The sequence below is a fragment of the Corvus hawaiiensis genome, chromosome 7 (assembly GCF_020740725.1).
Source record: "Corvus hawaiiensis isolate bCorHaw1 chromosome 7, bCorHaw1.pri.cur, whole genome shotgun sequence".
Lineage (NCBI taxonomy): Eukaryota > Metazoa > Chordata > Aves > Passeriformes > Corvidae > Corvus > Corvus hawaiiensis.
Window position 1 is genome coordinate 26,250,135 of NC_063219.1, and position 21,587 is coordinate 26,271,721.

Genomic DNA, 21,587 nt, shown 5'->3' on the forward strand with positions numbered 1-21,587 from the left:
CGCTGCCTGTGCAGTGTCTTTGCTGGCAGCCATTAGCAATCCAGCTGTGTTTGCAGGGGCTCTGGAAAGCGCTTTCATGCAGTGGATTGTTCAGGACAAGCTAGCTGGGATAACTCACTGCGTGAAGGATTTGCTTTGCAGATGCACAAGGATAAGCCTTTAGTATCCTCCCCTTTAGTTTCATCCTGCCCCCACCAGCATTGTGCACGTTCGCATGCACACACGCACACGCGCTGGCTAATAATCTAATTTAATCCTCACAGCACAGGATTCTGTTCCTTATCCACTCAACGGTGGGAAGGGATGAGTCTTCAGCTGCCAAACAAGGCTCTTTCTGAGCTGAGAGGATCCCATCTTAAATTTTTATCTGTTTGTCTGCACCTGGAAGCACACTGAAACCAGACTGAAAGAATGAAATTTCAGATTTTTTGAAAAATACTGGCTTTAATTGCACTTTCAAAATGGAGCATTGCAGCATGGAGGATGGGACGTCATGATTTAAATCTTTTCATTCTTGTGAGTTTCCAGTTTGTACAGCTTTGGGGGAAAAAACACAAATGTGAAGGAGGGAGCTTATATTTGAGAGGAAAGAAGGGATTAGGTTTGGTTTCTATTTGTGTAAATTGATGCTAACCCATTACACTAGCAGATATGCAACAGTGTCAGATGTAGAGGCAGGGGAAGAATAATTTCAAGTTTTCCCTGTCAGTTATTTTATGCAGAAACTCCTTGGAAGGGAGTCATCAAGAAGACAATGATTTCTGCAGTTTTTCTGTACTAGACATTCAAGACAGACATTAAAATTTTTATAACTTTCTATTGAAATAAATGGCAAATTTAGCCATCAAAAGAGACTTGGTTTTAGGGTGGAATTGGAGCCTCAGAGCAATCCTGCTGTAATCATGGGGCTGGCTGAAGTCACCACCATGACGTGAAACTTTTTCCTTGGAGCCTGTTTCGTTATTAGAGTCCGTCACTCCAGTGGTGTTTAATTGCATTAGAGAGGAGCCAGTGCTATAATCACTGTGAGTCACTGAAGGCAGCTCTACCAACACGTATTTGGGGAGAACTGAGATGTCATTTAGCAATGACACTATGTGTGCCCTGGGATGATACTGCTCATTATATTAAATATTTCACTTTTTTTCTTTACTACACGCAGATACTAGGAATTATTTCTGCTTCTTTCTTAAGTCACAGAGGAGCTCATTTGAATAAATTAATGAAGGTTAAAAATGCTTGTGTTTATTAATTCTGCATGCCACTTTTACATGGCTAAAGTGTTAAGGAAAATCTCCATTATGATGGAAGGATATTCTAGTAATTGCCTGTAATTATACAGGCATCTCACTACAGATACATTTAAGTACATCATTAGAAACTGACACTTCCATACTTCAGGACAAGTAATGTCTTTTAGAAAGAAAGACTGAATAAAAGGCATGCTTTCCTTAGGCTGACTACCCCAGGAGCTGTTGGATTCATGCCCAGCACTGACACTGTAAAAGCCATTCAGTTTATATATGATATTTGGGGTGTTTGGATCACAGCTGCAAGTTATTCAGATAATCAGGCTAGATTAATAAGCTATATTTGTGTTATATCCTAATGAACTGGTTTTCTGGTATTTTGTAGTAGAAATTATTGATTCTCTTACCTTATCACTGTTGGATCAGAAAGGATTTGGTGTATATATGAAGATAGTCAAAGGCACCTTCAAATATATTGGTCTTAATGCACATTACTGATGGGGGAACTTGTAATAAACCAAGCTCTGGGGGAACATGTTCCCTGGGAGGTGGGGGATTTATCCTATTTGCAGGCAGAACATACTATCAAAATCAGTAGTTACACTTTTTTTATCTTGTGAAGCTAAGTTTCCACCTGGAAGAAATGGCTGAGAAAAGGAGCCCTAAGACAAGGAGATCATGTGTAAGATGTGTATCTTAGGGGCTCCAGGTCAAGTTCACCCATGGCATACCTAATTTCAACGGATACAAACCAAAATGTATTTTAGCTGCTGTAGTCTGGGAGTAAGGTTTTATGTTTTAGCACACTCAAGCGAGGGCATTTTTTTAACACAGCGAAAAAAATGCATTGTTGGCCTGACTCAGGCATTCTCTGTATTTTAATGCATTCTGACAGACTCCAGCTACCGTGTAATGACATGAAATTAGGAGAACTGAAAGTTAATGGAACTGGGTGACCAATGGGGATACATGAGAGACCCTCAAGCCTTGTTTCTCTGGACTGCTTGTTTGCATGCAATCACACTTCACCTGTTATGTGAAAGGATGCTTAGGGGGCTTTTTGAACTCTCTGGTAATTTACCTGGACCGAACACAGAACCACTACCCCTCTCTCATTATTACATGGCTGCCCGCTGGAAGAGAAATCATGCTTTAGTAGTTAAGCAAACACAATGTCCCTTCTAATTCACCAAATTAATTGAAAAGTTGTGTTTCCAAGTGGATTAGCCTCCTGAATTTGATTGAAACTCTCTCTCTCTTTTTTTGTGAGTTCCCTTTTCTGTTCAGGGAATAAATGTGCATCTAATCTAGGAATGAAAACACATTAATACAACTGCCTCACACTACCAAGTGTTTGGAAAGAAGCAGGAAGGGCACTGATCCCACAGATAATTCACTGCCTGGGACAAAAAGGGGTTGCATAAATTTTGAGTAAAATTGTGTCCATCACAGTGCAGAACTGTGGGCTGTGCATCCTTATTTTCTTTCTCTCTGTAATGCTACTGTAATTGCATGCTTCAGTGTGCAAGAGCACATTGGAATGGCTTTTCTTAACTAGTGGTTGCAGCTTCTAAAAGGTACTCATGGCGGGTGGTTACAAGGATCCATGGTGCAACCTCTGCTGATAATCTTAGCAAGGAATTGCAGGATCCTGGCCTTAGGATTGAAAGCACTGGCCGGAGGGATTAGAAGGGTGAATTCGAGGGATTTACTGTGGATAAAAGCACACTCATGCTGTGATTGTTTCAGTCCTCAAAGAAACTGAATGGGGTGGGTAAGTCAGTAGGCAGAATTAGCACCTTCTCTAAGTCAGTAGGCAGAATTAGCTTCTCTCCCCCTGGCGAGATACATGGTTCAGTCATACAGGTGTGTTTTCCCTGGTGCAAAGGTCTTCAATAGGAGTCTCTCACACTGTTAACCATTATCTTATAAAATGATTACCTTGCACCTCAGAAGTGAGAACTGCAAAGGCTAGTGAGCTAATTCCCTGGGTGCACTACCTCCATCTCACCCTGTCACACCAGGGAGCTGAGTGTCCTTCGCTATGTTCTTCACTGGAGGCCGCAAGTCCTCAACATACATCTGCCACACAGGGAATTCTGTTCCCTTGGCCGTGTTTGCAGTAGGCATCAAACCAAAAGCACCTTCCTGCTATTTCCAGCTGTTGCACTTCCAGTTTGAGGGAATCACCTGCAGGTAGCTTTTTGGCTCAAAGAGCTGTTACACTGAAGCTGTGCTAGGCCTCAGGAATTTCATTTGGGTTTTCCAAAGATCCATCTCTCCTTCTTAGAAGAAAGAAGATCTCAAGTGTTTTCCCTGTGCCAGCAAGAGGGTAGGACTGTAATAACACTGTGTGGGAGAGAACCAAAGGTGTCATTTAATACTTAGACACCTTGAAGAACTGTAGTGGTGGATTCTCCTTTGACTTATCAGAGACATGCCTGAAGTACCCAGGGGCTGTAAGAAGTCTTCCCAGCACAGCTGTAAATAGCAGCTCCAAGTCACAGACACAAAAACCATGTTTGCGGAGTTAAAAGTACTTCTTGTTTTGGTATGGAAGTGTGTCCCCTCCTATAGATCCTTGTGACTAAAGCTAAACAGACACCCAACCAGTGAAATTAAACCAATCACAAAATTCATTTGTGAGTTATGAAGTAAAAACAAAGAACCCAGGACCCAGAGATACATGACAATTCTGGATACACACTGATTAACAAGGGGTAGAACTTAGACCCACTTCAGACACACTTTAAAGTGGATCTTCAAATATAATTATCAGCATAGAATGACTGTGTCCATCCCACAGCACAGATTTTAACACAAAGTCAAACAGAAGCATGAGAGCAACACTCCTGTAAAGCCACATATGTCTTTATTCTCCACCCAGGCCAGCAAGGATGGGAAAAGGGAATGCAATTAAAAATAACAATCAGCAAACACACAGTATCTTTACTTAAAAAAAAGCATCCAGACTAGAGCAGCCAGAAAGACACTCAATCAGAATTACTGTAATTCTCTGCAGTTTGACAGTGGCACATAAGCAGAAATTACTTGTAAGTTTCTGAAAGTGGGGTAGAACAAGACAAAAACTTGTGCTTTTTTTCTATTACAACAATTGATAATGATTACATATTTTGCAACAGGCAAACTGCTACAGAGGATAATGGGCAAGAGAGAAAGCTATCTAGAGTTGTCTAGAGAAAAGTCTGAATTAAACATTTACAAATAGCACCAGAACTAACCCCAAGCTTAAAATAGCCCCCACCAAAATCAATGACAGAATGCCTTGAATTTAGCAGGAGCCAAGGCAAGCTTAGTTAAGTGTAAAGAAGTAGAAAACACATGATGGATTGTCCCAGTATATCCCCCAAAACGTGACCTCCAAACCCAGAAGCACAGCTGCCACTGCAGAGGGAGGGAACTATGACTCCTCTGATGCTCCTTTGTACCTATGTAGCAGTAAGAGGCACAGATTTGGTTTTGTCTCCACTCCAGCGGGCTGTTAGCAATCCTGAAAGCAAATCCTGCAGCTCAGCAGACATTTCACATGGATGTATTCTGTAATGAGCTAGTATTTATCATTCAAGCCCTCCGTAAGCTGAAGGCTCTTTGTGCTACTGACCCCAGCCTTTCGTCTAGCCTTGAACAGCTGCTGTTTGGCAGTGACAGCTGAATTGGGTTTTCTCCCTCTGCAGCAATGCACACTTGCCAGCCATCCTTTCCCCAAATTTGTTTGCTGCATCTTGGGGCCAAGACACACAATCCACCCCTTTCATGCCAGCAGTGTCCCTTTAGGCAAAGCGTGAGAACACTTGCCAGCGGACCTTCCTTTTCCTTAATGCTTGTTAAGCATCACTCATTCCCACCCTCCAGCCATGTGGGAGCCTGCAATTTCCATGTGGAGTACTATTAAGCAGAGTGGCTGCAGTGGGTCACTACAGACTGCCAGCACTGGCATGGCTTATCCTCAGCATCTCCATTAATTCAGAGGCATATCAGCATGCCTGATTGGAACAGCCTTGTGAAAAGCATTTCACTGCTTGAACCAGTCCCAGGCATATGTCAGTCTCTTTGAATCCCACTAAACTACCTGACATTGTCTCACATGTTGGGATCTATTTTTTTTTTTTTCCTAGAAGTTGGTAATTGCCTTGAAAGACTTCATCAGTTAAAACAGAAAGAAGGAAGCAACAAACACAGCCTGGCTGTACCTGTGCCCAGGGAGCACCTCTACTTTCTCAGTTAAGTGTGGGGCCAAGACTGCTCTTGATATTTGGCTTGTGCATTATTCACTGTTAAGCCTTCAGCCAATGCTAAGAGGCTCCTTTGACCTCCCAGGCACCAAGGATGCAGCAGGAACTAATTATTTCTCAGTGTCAGGGCTAGAGGATCAGATGGACTTGTTTATACATCACCAGTTCCCAGATGTTCTAACCAGGACAGTCAGTGTAGTCTTGAGCTCAACCTTAAAATGCAACATAAAGCATTAGTTTCTGTGAAATCCAGCTTCTGAATGCTTCTTTCTACCATTCTAAAACTAGAGCAGTTCCCCCCAACAGGGAAGCTGGGGAAGTGAGACACCTACACAGACAGGAGTGACTGTGCAGCTGACAGACTGCACGCCACAACTTACCTACCTACACGCATGCAAATGGTGGGCTCCTCTGGCTTGGGGCTCAGATAGACTTTGCAGCAGCACCAGCTGAACTGGAGCACAGAGAAAATTAACCATGTGTCAGATGTGTAACTCAGCCCCCATTAGAATCTGCTATACCTCTCTTTTATTTTGCTCATCTCCTTCTCAGGCCAAAAGTTGATCGAGAAAAAATAACTTTTCTGCTAGTCATTTTTTTAAGAGATAACTAAAATTTCTCCAGCCTATGGTGGCCACCTCAGCCTGGTCAGGGAGTCCACTATGATGCCATGAAAAATCCAGAAAGGAGGGAAACCGATTATGAAAATGAGACACAAGGGGAGGAGGATGTGTGATCCATTGCTTTTCCATATAACTAACCAGGAAGAGAGATGAGGCAGGGAAGGTGACACAGATTTCCAGAGCTGAGGCATAGATAGACATGAACTCTTGGACTCCCTCATTCTGAAAGGGGAGGTCCAACAGCTCTTCCATAAAAGCAACTTGTGACTTGCTTCAGAGACCTTCCCATCCCAAGAACCTTCAACTCCACCTCCCTAAATCCAGGTGCTGCAAGTCCACACCTGCATTGCAGTGAGATGTAAATGGATTGCCCCTTCCTTAGGGGCAGGCACCTCCTTAGAGCAGGTGTTTCCTCCCTGTAATGCAACTATTTGCACTGCACACTGCATATGACTCCTGTAGCTCATTCCTCCCTAGCAGTGCACATATCAAGAGATCCACTGCAGGTGTGTTCCAAGCACCTATCTGAGCACCTGCAGCCACTTGAGGGTTCTTGGTGACACCCCCATCAGGTCCCCACACACCGCATTACAAAGCAAGCCCTGCTCTTCCAGCATGTGGTGGGGGTGTTTCAGGTCAGCGTAGAACTCACATGCCTTTGTTGGCAGCTATGCTGTCCTCTCCCACTACTCCAGTGGTCTGTGACACTGGACTCTGACAGTGTCTAAGCAGTCAGCCTGCCTAAGTTAGCTGCTCTTGTTGGAAGGACTGGGAAAGGACCCCTTCTAGGAAAACTGCAGGAACATCTCACATTTTGCAATTTAACCTTCACCTCTGAATGGGTTCCTGTCTCTTAAAGTTCATCTCCCAAGCAGAGACTTCTTTTCACTGTGTCATAGGTCACTGCTATGTCCTAGTTCTGAAAAGTAAAGTCTACTTTGACAGAAGTGGACTTTTCATACTATATCTCTGCCAGTCCACAAACAGCCAGAGCCCTGCAGACCTGGATTTTCTTACCATTCCCAGAAGCTGTAATTAGTTACAACACATGACAAATCCTTGGAAAGCCATGCACGTCCCAACCCAGAGCATGTGAAGCTAGCATTCTTGCATTCTGTGACATTTAAAGAGGACTCTCAGCCCAATATTTTCATTAAGTTTGTGTTTAAATATATATGTATATTTAGAAAAAAAAATCAGTGTGTTATTTTCTAGGTGAAAACACTCGCATACGACCAAAATAGTCATCCAGGACAAAGGCTCAGACTGCTGAGGTCTCAACCCCCTGTGCAGAGCTCTTGCCAGAGAGACTACCTGAGATATTGTCAGAATCAAGCAGCTCGACAATGCTGTACGGAGAACAATCTTCCAAGCCCAGCTTGCTGCAGAGCCAGCCACAGAATCCCTTCTCCATATCCCTGACAGCGTGCCACCAGTACCCAAAGGACCATGCTACCTGGGCTACAGCTGAATACAGGCCTAGGGAGAAAGAAACAACCATAATTATAATTGGGTAGAAGATAATCAAAAAGGGACAAAAGGTGATTTTGTGCCAGAAGGTCCTCTCTTCATTGTACACCAAGAAGATGTTGTACCATGTAATGGTTCCATAGTAGAATGAAACCACGAAGGACACTACAAAAATGATGGGGAGGCAGATGATGGTCCAGAGGACGATGTGGGGTCCTCTGTCCAACCCAACATCACATCTCTTCTTCTTCTCAGGTACATCCTCTTTAGAAGGTTCCTTTGACTTAGCCAGTTCCTGCAGCTCTTTATCCGTTAGTGTGACGTGGATGTCCACCATCTGACCCTTCTTCTTTCCCCTGGTGATTGTTCCAGTTAAGGTGACATATCGACTGTCTAAAGGCATGCTCCAGACACCTACAACACAGATAAACGCATCCACATCAGATTTATTCTCTGTACAAAGCATTTTGTGAAAATCCTCAAAGACCCCAAAGACAATTAGATAGTGCATATGGAGTTACAATTAAAATTAAATTTAAAAAGATGGAAGACAAGAAGCAATGCAGTATGAAGAAAATTATCACAGAAGAAAATGGAAAAAGAGCTAATGAGGAAAAAGACAAGAATTCCAGATGATAGAAATCACAAGGGAGAAGACTCCAGCATCTGCACTAGAGCCAATATGTGAAAGGAAACTGCTCCAAGGGTATTTGAGAATGAGATGACAGAGAGTAACTCAATTGAAAATGGTATGCCTATTTTCTCTGTTTCCTTCATGGATTTATTCCTGAACAGCATGAACACTTGGGATTAATTAGATAAATACCACTGAGACTCTTGTTTTGGAATAAGCACATTCACACATGGAATTACACCTGAATAGCTAATATTTCACTTTACATTTGCACTGTATCTCAATCCAAATTGATTTTTGAAGTTTAGAAAAGCTTAACTGTCATAAATTTATATTTGCATTTGAAGAGATCAGTAGCGGCAACCAAACCAGACAGTACTGGTATATGTGTTAAAGTTATGACGGGACTGCCTTAGCTTTCAAGTGACATTGGTATAGGAGGTTCATGCAGTGGTACTGGCCAAAAATCCCGCCATGGGGCTACAGTGTATTTCCTCCTGGTCTTAATTCTGACTAGCTTAGAAGGAGGTCTTCAGAACTCTTAAAAAGAGGCTGAGCAGCTTGGAGTGCTCCACAAAAGTGGAAGGCGGCAGGTAAGTAATGAGGATAGGGTTTGGGATCATGGGGGAATCTAGTGTATATGATGGACCAGGAGTATGCATTCACATTTAAGCCCCTCTCAGCCTGCACTGCTGACTCACAAGAGTATTTAGCCACAAGACCTGCCTTCCACACTTCTTCCCTGCAAGGGTACCCAGGACAGATAGCGGAAGTGAAAGTGACTCCAAGATGCCCCATGATGACCTTGCCAAATAATCCCCCTTCAAGATGAAGCCATGCTGATTGTATGCAAACAGAAGGCAACAGCAAATCCTAGATAATGAGTTAAATTCCCTATCACAGGTAGAGCCACTAACTCCATCTGCTTCCATCCTTTCACTTAATAGGCAGTTGTTCGGGCATGGACAGTGGCTTGAACATGGCTTAGAATGACATCATTGGCTTAATGCATGCATAGCATTGCAACCAGCACATCAACCCCAGCCAGCACATACATTTAAAACTAAGACTGTAGCAACAACCAAACTTCGCAAAGAACTGCAGGAGACATCCCAAATCAGCCTGTAATGCTCTCTGTTTCAGAGCATTTTCATGTATGAACTCAAGCTCTCCTTGCCTGCAGTCTTGGAGAGGGTTGGTCCCACAGTCACTTCCATTTGACCTTAGAGCATGATGGCATCAAAAAAGCTTATGGAGTGTTCTCAGGAATACATACCATCTGTCATAGACTGACCCAGGAACTTGGAGCCTTCCTCAGAGCTCCTCTCCCCTCCTTCTTCATCCACCTGTTCTTCTTCCACCTTATTGTCATTCTCAGACCGATACACTATTATTGACTCGGGGCGGGACTCTTTCTTCTTCTTTTTCCTCCGGTCCATAGTGGCTTCCCCATCAAAGGTGACAGTGGTTGCCACAGCCCTTCTCATTGTGCCACAGCGAGGGCTCTGGCCTCCAGACTTGCTGTCCTTCTGCACAGTCTCCATCCCGCTGCTGCTCTCAGTCACCTCACCTGGCATCTTGTAGCACCTGTTTCCAATCCAACAGCACCAATCCTGCACTTAGAAGTCATTGATTAGACAATGGTCCAAGGATGCTTTGTTCTGGTAAGATGTCCCACTGCTGGTATCCAAACTATGCACTCCATTCCCAGCCTAAAAGGAGAGAGAAGGCTGAAAAAGTGCCTTTTTCTTACCAAACAGAAAAGATTGGCAGAATTTTCCTAAAAAGGTTTACTTCCAACTGGTTTAAATGTCATCTGAAGATCCCTATTACTGTCCTGAACACCAGTTCTCTTACATGGATACATGTTTTGTGGTATCTAATCTATCCTCATTCTTAGGGTGCAGTTTTCACTGTAACAAACCAAAGCTACTGGAAAGAGTATTAACATTTATAAAAAGGGATTAAACCTGGCCAGCTTACTGGATGAATTTAACATTCCTCTACAATGCTGGAAACAATCAGAAGACAATAGTTTTGGCCCAAATGCATCAGAATAAAGGACTGAAACCATAGATGAAAAAGAAGTTGACCAATTTAAGGGACTGGCCTACAACTGCAACAGGAACACTGCGCTTGTCCAGCATTACAACAGCTATATTGGTGCCAGCCTTTCTCATTTTGAAAGTCTAATGATTAACTCCCCTTTGCAAGAATATTACAAAAATGAATCAAATTATGTCAAAATGAGTGATGTTTCAAGCCTTAACAATTTAGCAATATGCAGTGTAGCCATACTTTAAAGATACAGTATATACAGTGGATTTATAGCAAAATTGTTATTAAGATGACTTTGCTGGAGAGGGAATTGGGAACCACAGCAAATTCTTCTGACTGCGCAGAGAAAACAACACAACTCTTCACAAATCTTTGTAACAAATAGAAGGACTCGATTTTTTGCTCCGCATTCAAGCAAAGTTAACAGCAATATCAAGTGAAACTGTCATCTACTGGAAAGCTGCCTAAGTAAAAACCACATAATTAAACATGCAATGAGGCAGACAAATCCTGCTCCGTGAATACGGAAGAAGGGTTATTGGTTCTCAGATTTCATAACATTTAAGAAACTGACTGTGCCGGGTATTCATGAAGCATTTAGGTACAAATCTGAATACAATGAATAACATTTTAACAACTCTGAAGAGCTCTGTTGAACATTTACATGAACATTTGTATTTAAAAGAATGCATCTGACCAATAATTAAGCTTCTACCTAGTAACCAAGTCTTTCCTCTAACAGGAAACTAAGAAACACGGGTATCACAGTTTATAGCCCACACAATGCTGGGGAAATGGTTTTACACGAATGGATGATAGAAAAAAGTTGAGCATTTTAAAATCTGGCAGTATGGTCCTGGTCTTCCCACAGATCTAAGATTTTGCTGGTCTGTTTTGAAATTTTGTGCAGAACTTTAGATCAACTATTTATGCCTCATACACTCACACACACCACACCCACACAAACTTTTAATTGTATCACTTTAACACCTAAGACACTGCCCAGCTGGCTCTATGAAGCCTTGAAGAATTCAACAATTCAGATTATTTTTGTGCACTATAGAAAATAAATCTTCCCTGGTGATCAGAAAACACATAAAACGGACTTTAAAAGCCCTCAAGATTCAGCATGCCCCATAAGCCAGACCACTTCTAAATGAATAGGCAGAGAATATTTTGTTTAGCTTTGCAGCGTGGCTGGGAAGAGTCTGTTTAGGCTGCCATCTCACCTGCCATAAAAAATGTATGCCTAAATTAGCAGACATACTGGAAAACAGAAATTCATGGAAGCTTTTGTTCGTTGTTTCTTTTTAAAAATGCCTTTAGGGGTAAATGAAATGAATTTATGCTATGGAATAAACTCACTCTTTGGAGTAAATTCATTCAGGAGGTACGATAGGCTTTAACATTTTTCTCTGAAAATCAGCTGTAAAATTTCATGTTTTGCATCTATAAAACCCTGAAATTACCTGATTGAGCCTAATGAGCCCCTGAGACAAAAGTGATATTCTGCTTCCAAAAGTGAGGAAAACAGGCCTGGAAACAGAGAAACCAAAAGCGTAACTTCTGGAATAATCTACTAAAAATCTGGAGACACAGAAGTTGATTAGACTCCCAAAGTTCCTGGCTTTCGTTCCATGTTCAGTCCCTACTGACTTGAGAAGGGGGTGACTTGCACATAACATTTAAAAATAACACAAAGCTACAAGCAAAGATTTGTAGTTGGGCTTTTTTTTTCTTAAAGTTGATCCAGCTGTGGCCTTGCTTAAATTCACAGTAGATGATAAGCTAATGTCAGTTCTCAGTGGCCACAGCACAAAGGACTATGTCAGCCTTGACTATGCAAGGAGCAAGGTGATGTCCTTTTTGAATCTCTCACAGATAGGCACTGGCAATCTGTGTCCTGTTCTTGTGCTCATCAGTCTGGCAGAATGCTGATGAATGACCAGAAGATGCCTATGATCTCTGAGTTACTTTGCTATGTCTGATGTTCCCAATATAGCAGCTACTGCCACTGTGAGTTACCACCAGGATGAGAAACACCTCCACAGCAGGGTAATCTGAGAGTTGCAGCTCAGTTTCTTCTCCTGCTGACAAAAGGAGAGGGACTGGGCAGTGGGGTACAAGCCACTAAGAAGCACTGTTGCTGTGGCTGAGTCAAAGCCCTTGGGATAAGGAAGTGAAGGAGCCCAGATTATCCTGTTTAAGGCACAAGAAGGTAAAATCTGACATGTCTGTCTACATCAAAACCAAAAGCATGAAGGAGATCCTTGTGATCCAGCAGAGGAGGATGCAGCAAGATAAAACAGAAATACAGGGCAGACATTAGGTAGGTGTTGCAACAAAGTGGGTAGGTGTCCCTTGGTATACATCACTGGGTGACATGCTGTCACTGGAAACTTCCAAATCTGGACTGGCTATCTTGGCAGAATTTTGGTCACCTGTAGTTGACCAGAAGAGGGGAAGTCCTCTGGTTTACGCTAGGGAGCAGTTAGATTGAACATCACAAAGATCCCTCCTGATCTTATGCCTGTTCTCACAGTACATGTTTATTTTTCTCTCATCTGTTTCCCAGTGAAGCAGCTGGAATACCCCCTGCCAGCTGGTCCAGAACTTCCGAACACAGCACATCAAAATACCACCATCAGCCCCATATCCCACAGCAATGCTGCTGAGTTGAACAAGTTCAAGCCTCAGTCCCATTTTTCCTGGGAATATTTTCTCTGTAGTTGCAAACAAGAAATGGGCTCTTGCAGAAATCACAGTAGTGTACACAGAGCTTAATTTTTCTCTCTTCCTTTTCTTTACAACTTCTAAGAATAAGGCCAGCCCTCAGCACTACACAGCTGTCCACAGCACCAGTTCCTTCAGCCACACCCCAAAATCTTCACCCCTTAAAAGCCTTGCTGTGGGGCCGAATCATTAACAATTGCTGTGTATCTCATACTGGTGATGTCACCCACGTGGGAGCACAGGGGCAGATAGGAATCTAAGAACTGTCCATGGGAGGGAAGGAAAAGGAAGCACCCGGCTTGCTTTTTTTTCCAGCCAGCTTTCGGCTAGTTTTTCAGCTCCTTTTCCTCCGGAGAGTTGAACTTTGTTTTCCTGGGACTCCGATTTTTCCCTTCTTCTCTGCTGGATGGTTTCAACATCAGAATACATTGGGAGGACTTTCCACCGAGGCCTTGGCCCTGGAGGTGGGTCCACCACCCTGTCCCAGCTCCAAGGAGGGAGAGAGAGATCTACGGAAGGACTCTGAAATTTTCCCAGGTTTCTCTCAGCAGAGCAAGGGATTTTATTATTTAGCACTATTATCCTTTCTCTGTGTGTTTGTTAAATAAATAGTTTTTACCTCATTCACTTTCCTTCGAGGAAAATTCATTTTTTCCCCGAACCTGGTGGGGGGAGGGGTGGTTGTAACCTGCCTTCTCTTAGAGGATATATTTCCAAATTTGCCCAAACCAGCACAAATAGTCATATTTCAGAGATAGCAAGGAGTAGTTTATTAGCCAAACAATTTGTTATTAATCTCCATATGAAAACAGATGGAGAACCCTGGGGAGGCGGCTCTGCAAAAACACTCTGTAGAGTAATTTTTAGAAGCACAGTCTTCTGTTACTATGCAGGAAAGCTACGGCTGCTTGTGCTTCCTGTGACAGTAATAGTCTTTGACACACAAAACAGGAGCCTAAAAGCTTGGCCTTGCACCATTTAGGTCAAAGGAAGCTTCTTCCATTGGTTTTCAGGGTTTGATCCAGCTGCTAACAGAAGAGAAATTATCTGGTTTGAATGCAGACGGGAAGGAAGAGCCTTCCTGCAAGCTAATAAAATCCTTGATCTTAAATCCCTGCTACAGCACAAGTAACCTTTTTATGACTGCTCAGAGCAGACATGAGAGGAAAAAATGTAGACGGTAAGCAGCAAGGAGCATAAATTTTTATTTTTATAGTCACATAAAATGTACAACACATAAGAAGAACTGGCACTGTGTCTTCACTCACATCATGCAGGGGTTGTCTGCAGAAACAAAAAAACAACCTGTGCTTTAGAAGCACTGTGAGTTATCCAGGATGGGGAAGAGATGAAGGGAAATTTACCCCAGAGACACACCTTGAGAGAGCTTCCCAGCCACAGATCTTCTTTGCTTGCTGCTTTTACTCCGTAACCTCTGCATCCCCAATCCCATCTCCACTCAACCCCGCCTCTGATTTTGTTCATGTGCACATGTGTGATTTTGGTCATGCGTGTTACCCAAAAGATCTTTTCCAATCCCTAGTATTTTTAAAGGGGTTATTTGCTGGCAGACTGTACACATGAAAAATAGGTGTTATTAAATGGATCCAGCTGTTCAGGACAGATCTGTCTGTCACCAGCCAGTCATGTTATGACAAAATGCATTGGTCTAATGCAAACATGAAGCCCCCAGGACAGAGAAAAACATGTGACAAGACATATATAAGAAAGCACATTTAATTCACACTTTATGTAGGAAAAGGGCCAAATGGTAGGGCTCCCTCCACAGCTTTGGATCTGTTTTAAATACCTAAATGACTTCACATTATCTTTCACATATGCATCCTTGCCTGCTTAAACAGAGGATGTCTGTGTCCTCTTTATTTCATGGTGAAATAGCTCAAACTAGATTGCACAGTCACTTGAATCTAGCAAATACTCAAGGCTGTGACATATTAGAAGGTGAGGCAGGAACAGCTCCTCCCTATCAGTATCAGGGTCTGTGCAGCTTGTGGTGAGCTTGACAGGGGGATTTATCTCACTGAAAATTATAAAATGTTATTTTTAGCCATACAAATTCTTCACCAAGCAGCTCCTTCTACAGGAAGGAATGTCTAAGGAAGGAGGGAAAAACTACTCTTCTTGGCAGTGGCTGATTTCAGACTGCATTAAGTGTCTGTATAACAACAGCAAGAGAAGAAAAGGGAAACATCTACCTCTGCCACCCCAGCAAGGTTAAAGAAAGCAAACAGCAAAGTTCAAAGCTCACACCCATCTTTCCCTCCCTGCTTAATCCACAGGCTTCCAAGCACTTTAATTTCTTGGAAAGAGAAACATGAAAAATGACCATGCTCTGGGTGTGCATCCGAGCAGGAGCAGACTTCAGGCTGGACTGCCAAAAGCAGAGGATGGCACTGAGCACCCAAGCAGGGGGAATAACACAGTAAGATGACTCAAGTCACCAAAAACTCTAGAGGTGTTTGCTAATGGAGCTCCCCATGCTCCATGCCTAACCCTCAGGAGCTGAGGGTGCTAAAAGCTCAAGTTAAAAGCAAAGGGAGGCGTGGGCAAGCAACATGATTTCTGCAGGCAAGCACTGACAGACCCAGTCCCTCCAGTTTATCACAGGCACAGGGCTCTGTTGGCAGGCGCCATTAGTGCCAGCACTGCACCACACCATGAGCCAAACCTGCTCTGGCCAGCTCTAAGCCATCAACCTACTGTTGACCATCACTGGAGCTGCAGCAAGACTGGACCTGCTTGGGTGTGGGTTAAGGGCTTCCTGGCTCCTGGGGCCATGCTGGGTGGCTCAGGACCCTTGCTCTCTTTTCCATCCTTCCATGAGACACCCAAAAGCTCACTGACAGCATTCTACAGATACAGACAAAGCACCAAAAAAAAAGGAGTGGAGAAATGCATTCCACAGTATCACTGTATTGTTTCTGAATTACGTTTTCCACACCTTTTTTTAAAAGCCAAGGACATTTTACAGAGTATCTGTTTTATGAATCAGTTCTTTCTTTTTCCTTTGCTGTTCCATAACTTTTCCAAATGTCACAGAACAATAACTGCTGTGTAGATCACTTATTACTGAAGACTGGCGAACAGCATACAAGAATAGCTGAGCATTTTTATTTTATATTAAATGGAATGCCCAATCTATTTTCTTGCATACCAACTTTTTAAAAATCCAACTTTTTAAAAAGTGTACCTTTTTTGGAGCAAAAGCCTGATGTGCTATCTTGCCCTTGTCTTCCCACTTATTTGAACAGACTGCTAGAAGAAAGAGAAATTGAGATAAAAGACACAAAGCTTCCCACTGCCTCCACATGGATGATATCTGTTTCTTTATGTTTCTTATACTATGCTAAAAATGTCAAGGAATGGCATGTGCACATTAGCCTTTAAAGAGAACCAAGGCTTTAAAAGGAGCCTGACTTGGGAATGGAAGGTTTGAAATCTTCAAAGCAAACCAAGCCTTTAGATACGAGTCTTGAATAAACTCAACCAAAGTTCCTGAACCTTGCAGGAAGAAGAAGATTTCAACCTTAAAGTGGAGACACACTTTCTCTGTTCCCCTGCTCTACCCCTCACTTCTGGATTTGCCACAACAGGCCATCCTGCACCTTGAAACAGCAGGTGCTCATTGCAATCCCTACCCCACGCCCCAGGTCACTGCTGGATTATACTGTACCATAGGAACAGCTGAACAAAGTCAATCCCACTAACTTTAGTCAAACATCCTGCCTCCACAGCAGTGTCTTTAGGCTGGGATCAAGTGTAGCATCTATTTTTATTGGCATAAGACCCAACTTGTCCTTGGTTGGGATTGGCAGATGCACTGGAAACTGGCTGCATACCCAAACCAGAGCTGTGTCTCCTCCCCTCCAGGCATCCAAGCAGATGCCTAGAAAACAGTAACAAGCGAGTAGTACATGAAAACAGAGCTGTGAGCCCCTCACCTCCCACACTCGAGTGCAGAGAAAACACCTTCTACACAGCATAGACACACACGTGGAAGTAAGAAACACTGGGAGTTGCCATGAAACACCAGCGGTGGGTGTGAAGCACCTGTGCTAACACAGGACTTCTGCTACAGAGCTGGCTGGCAGGGGATGCCAGTGAAGGGCTTCAAGACCTCCATCACATGGTGCTCTCCAGAGGAGGTTTTAATGCATGCTGGACTCTTTTCTGACCTTTACAATAACTAGAAACAAGGACCCCGGTTAGCACCTCAGGCTCTTTTTCCTTCCCTCCTACTCAGAAGATCCCTGATCATCTCAGTCTCAGTCCCCTTTCCTGCCCTGCTCTGTGCTGGCAAGATCAAGCATGCCAGTGCTTTACTCTGACAAAATGAGGAGAAACCACACATTGAAATACCTGCAATTAGAGAGGAAGCAGTTGCAGCCATACAGCCTAATGGAAAATACAGTCAATTGTAAATCCAGTCTGGAAAGCATTATCTGAAAAATACCAACAACAAACTACATCCATCCTGTGGTTCTTCTTTAGGCAAGATTTTTGGGGGCTTCAAATCAGAGCTTTCTCTGAGTAACACCTGGCTGCAGCCCAAGAGTTGCTGGAGAGCACAACTGCACAGAGAGAGAACTGGAAGATTCCCCTGGGAGTGATTCAGGATTGTTTAATGCATTGCACAGTAAATATAATCTAAGATATTTAGACAGTGTCTCCAGCAGCAGGAATTATTTGGCTCAGGGGAGTTGTGATTGGATACAAGAGCAGATAAAGACCCATGATACCAGGATATTAAAAATGCACCACTTTGAATTGCAGACAAGTAAATGCTTCAGTATCATTAGTATGGTATTAGGGTGTGTGATTGTTTATAAAACTATCTAGATACCTGTTTCAAATTGTTTGGTGCTGATATTCTCTATCTTGCACCACCACGAACTCTGCTTTGGGTGGGATGTCTGTCTTGGTATCTCCTGCATTTGTTTTTTTAAACACTGGAATGAAATTCCTAGGGATAATAATAAAAGATTGTAAAATCCTGATTATCTTCTAATTAGACTGAAATCCCCCAAGATATGGGTGAGACTAAAGTGCCTTTCCAGAGAGGAAGTCCCTAAAAAGATGAATTGATCAGAAAGCCTGAATATCAGCTGGGGCTGACCAGGAGGCTGTTCTGACATGGAAACCAGAAGCCACAAAACAGAAAGGCTCTCGCTGTTAAGAGATGATGAAAGGAAAAGTAGCCTCAGGAGAGAATGTTCAGGCAGGAGGTGAAAGTAGCTGGGATTTCCAAAGAGGCCTGTTGCATAATCCCACAGAATGGTCCAGAAAGGTAAGGACACAAACTCACACCAGCTTTCATTTGGTTTTGGCTCAATCCAAGCCTTTATTGTAATAGGTATGCAGAGGGAAAAAATTATTGTTGTTACACTTTGTGTGGTTTGGTATCCCAGGAGAAGAAAGATATGAACCTGAAGCATCCATAAGAGTGGGGTCTGGGAAAGCAGAGGCTACTGGAGTGCAAGCCTGCATTTTTCTGAAGGCTGACTAGCAGAAATCCTCTGTGAGAAACTAACCTTAAAGTTTTATTTCTGGCAGTAAGATGCTTTTCAATAAGTCCTCTGCTCTCACCTCCTTGTGAGACTGCAGACCCCAGGGATACCTCTCACAGGGTTTGGATCCTGTGGAGGTTTCTCACCTGTTTGGAGCCATCTCTTTTCTCACATCAGGTTCATACTTAACTACTCTTCAGACCTTCCCCCTTGCCAACGTGGATTCTGAGCTATGAGAGGGCACAGACACCCTGAAGGATAGCATGCCATAAGGAATTCTCAAGGCAGTACACATCAGTGCCAGGATTTTTAAGGCACGGCAGCATACTGGACTGGCAGGTGTCATCAGCTGAATAGCTGAGCCATAGGCTGGCAAAGCACAACGTCAGCTTTGGACAAAAGTAGCCTTTTCTGAAAATGCAGAGTTTCCTATTCATCTCAATAAACTGAACTACTTCATTGAAAGCCAAGACACAATCTGGGAGCTGTAAAAACAGGAAATCTAGTTTTTCCTCTTCAATATGTAAATAAAAAAGTAGATGTTCAAGAATGACATATGCTAATCCCACAACTCCAAAGGAGCTGACAACTGGAAAAAACTACTAATGAATTCTTTTTTGTCATTTTGACTTTTGAATGGTTGATGTTTTAAGCGATAGTTATACCAAGGCAAAAAATTCAAATGGTTTTCTTCAAAAAATGAAACTTAAGACTCTGAGGCTTTAAATGTAGATTTATTTTCTTCCAAATACAAGCTGACACATACTGAAAAAATAAATAAAAAATAAGCTGTCTAATCAGATGCTATTTTCTAACACATAAAAATTCAGAATCTTAATGTTAAGTTTACAGAGTAGCATCAATATGTAAAAGCCTTATGCTTACTGAATTTACCACTATGTCTGTGTAGAGTGACAGAACAACATGTTTTGATCTACCAATAAAAGAAAAGTAACATTCCTTTGTGATTAAGAAAGTACAAGCATATGAGGAGATTAAAATTGATTTTAGTTAAGAAGATTTTCTTACTTTCAGCTTAAATAATTTTGAATTTCAACCACTGGGGTTAAATCAATTCCCCCAAAGGTACAGTTTGAATCTTTGGTCCAAAGGCAACACACTCAACAGTGAACAAAAGCCACTGCCTTGCTGAAAATGTCCGTGAGCATTGGTTATCCCAGCTCTATTCTTCGTGGATACATTTTGTACCAGAAGGGGCTACCCTCCACTGAATGCCAAGGAATGGATGCTTCCTTTTCCTTCCTCCTTCCTCTACAGTCTTTATGCCTTTCCCCTTTCTCCTCCCAGCCATCACTCACAGAACCTTAACTCATGTGTTCAGCCCCTTATTTACGGCATTTCTGTGGCTGCTGAGAAATTCCAGAAACCAAGCAATATATCCTGATAGGGAAGAAAAATTCTTTGATAGCGCTCTCCAGGAAGAACACTGAAGTCAAGGTCACATGAGTAGAAAGGCCCACAGGATTTTCCTTGGAGCCATGCAGTTCAGTTGGGATGGCAGGCAGGTTGGAATATGAAGATCTAATCCACTAGCCCAGATGAGTGCTTCTCCCTGGGATTAATTAGTGATTGCTCTGATACGGTCTGCCTAAGGTATGTAGGGCAGCCAGAGACAGTTAATGGGGATGTATGAAGTCTCAGATGGTGAAAGATAATTAAAGGGAGGGAAATTTTTTTTTTGCAGTGTCACTCACAGTGCTTCACCTTTTGCCTCCAGAAAGTGGAATGCTTTAAAACACTGAAGTATTCTGCAAACATTGACCCACCTGAAAAGGCCAATTTTGTCTAACAGTTGCCTTATTGGCCTAAGCCACCATGCAGAAACCCACTCCTGTCTTGTCACCGTTTGCTGAATGACTCTGGACACACTGTTAACTCCTCTGTGCCTTCCCTTCCCTACACATAAAAGGAGAGTATACATCTTGCATCGAAACACACTGAACTTTAGGATAAAGATGTTATCCTAAAACTGTCCCCGATTTAAAGTATTAAACCTAAAAACATGCTTTTGGAAAAGTAAATAAATTTGTTTCATAAATGAGAAACCCAAAACAGACTCAATGACTCTCCCACTTTACTTATATGTCTTTAAAAAAATAAAAAAAACCCTCACTCTCTTCTCACATTAGCCAACTCTCCTAAGGCAAAAATAACAAGACAAAATTGAGACATACTTTCAAACATCTCTTCTATTGAAAAGGACAGAGGAGATGCGTGGAAAAACACTGAACATGCACACACATGCTGCTGGGCACATCAGCGCTGGTTAAAATCACCTGCAACGGACAAAGATGCTCTGTCACTTCACTGTGGGATAGAAAGGAAAATAATGTTGCCTGTCCTCTGTGTCAACGGAGCAATTAATACGGAGCTTAGTTAGGGACATTTTAAGGGGACCGGGAGAGGGGGGACGGACACCACCACCACAAAGGCATTTTAGCCCAAAACGACTCTACTGGGGACATGGTAAACGCTATCACCTCAGCCTTCACGGCCTATTCGCGACCAAGTCCGTGTCCGGAGGATTCCCCGCCCGCGGGTCCGTGGCAGGGGCGCACCAGCGCCTTCCTCTGCTCCGTGACACCCTCGGGGCATTCCACCGGCTGCTCCCGGCGGGGCTCCGCTCCCGCTGCTCCTCGGGGTGCCTGCGCGTCACGGGGAAGGTGACCCGAAGCGGAATAGAAAACCACGGCGACCCGTCCCTTGCAAGCAGGCGAGACCGCGGCTGCGGGCGGGTGGGCGCTCACTACGGAGCTGCAGCGGCGACCCCGCGGCGCCACCGGAGGCACCGACCCCTCCCGGGCGATGAGCGGTCTCTGCCCCGCGGGGTCGGACCCGGGCGATACCGAGCGCGGACAGCCGTCCCCCCTGCCCTTACCTGCCGCCCCGGTGCCGCGCTTTGCCGCGCCGCAGGACTCGGCCACCACCGCCAGCACGGTCCCGCTCCGCCGTCCCCGGCGCCGAGAGCGGGGCGGGCGGGGCCGCGCGTCACAGGCGGGGGCGGGCGCGGCTGAGGG

The 21,587-nt window shown here is 43.5% G+C and overlaps 1 protein-coding gene across 3 annotated transcripts; it reads right to left on the bottom strand.

Moving 5' to 3' along the window:
• Nucleotides 1-4,105: 4,105 nt before the first annotated feature.
• On the bottom strand, nucleotides 4,106-21,532 carry TMEM169 (transmembrane protein 169). 3 transcript variants are annotated; one of them, XM_048309758.1, is made up of 4 exons: nucleotides 21,449-21,528; nucleotides 20,745-20,846; nucleotides 9,507-9,942; nucleotides 4,106-8,010 (listed from the first exon to the last, which is right to left on the bottom strand). In XM_048309758.1, the coding sequence occupies exons 3-4, from the start codon at nucleotides 9,805-9,807 to the stop codon at nucleotides 7,388-7,390; spliced, it is 924 nt and encodes a 307-aa protein (XP_048165715.1). In that variant the 5' UTR covers nucleotides 9,808-9,942; nucleotides 20,745-20,846; nucleotides 21,449-21,528; the 3' UTR covers nucleotides 4,106-7,387. The 3 variants fall into 3 exon arrangements, with proteins under 3 accessions (XP_048165715.1, XP_048165714.1, XP_048165716.1); XM_048309757.1 differs by lacking the exon at nucleotides 20,745-20,846 and having other exon boundaries at nucleotides 21,449-21,532; XM_048309759.1 differs by lacking the exon at nucleotides 21,449-21,528 and having other exon boundaries at nucleotides 20,745-21,197.
• Between the last annotated feature and the right edge of the window lie 55 nt (nucleotides 21,533-21,587).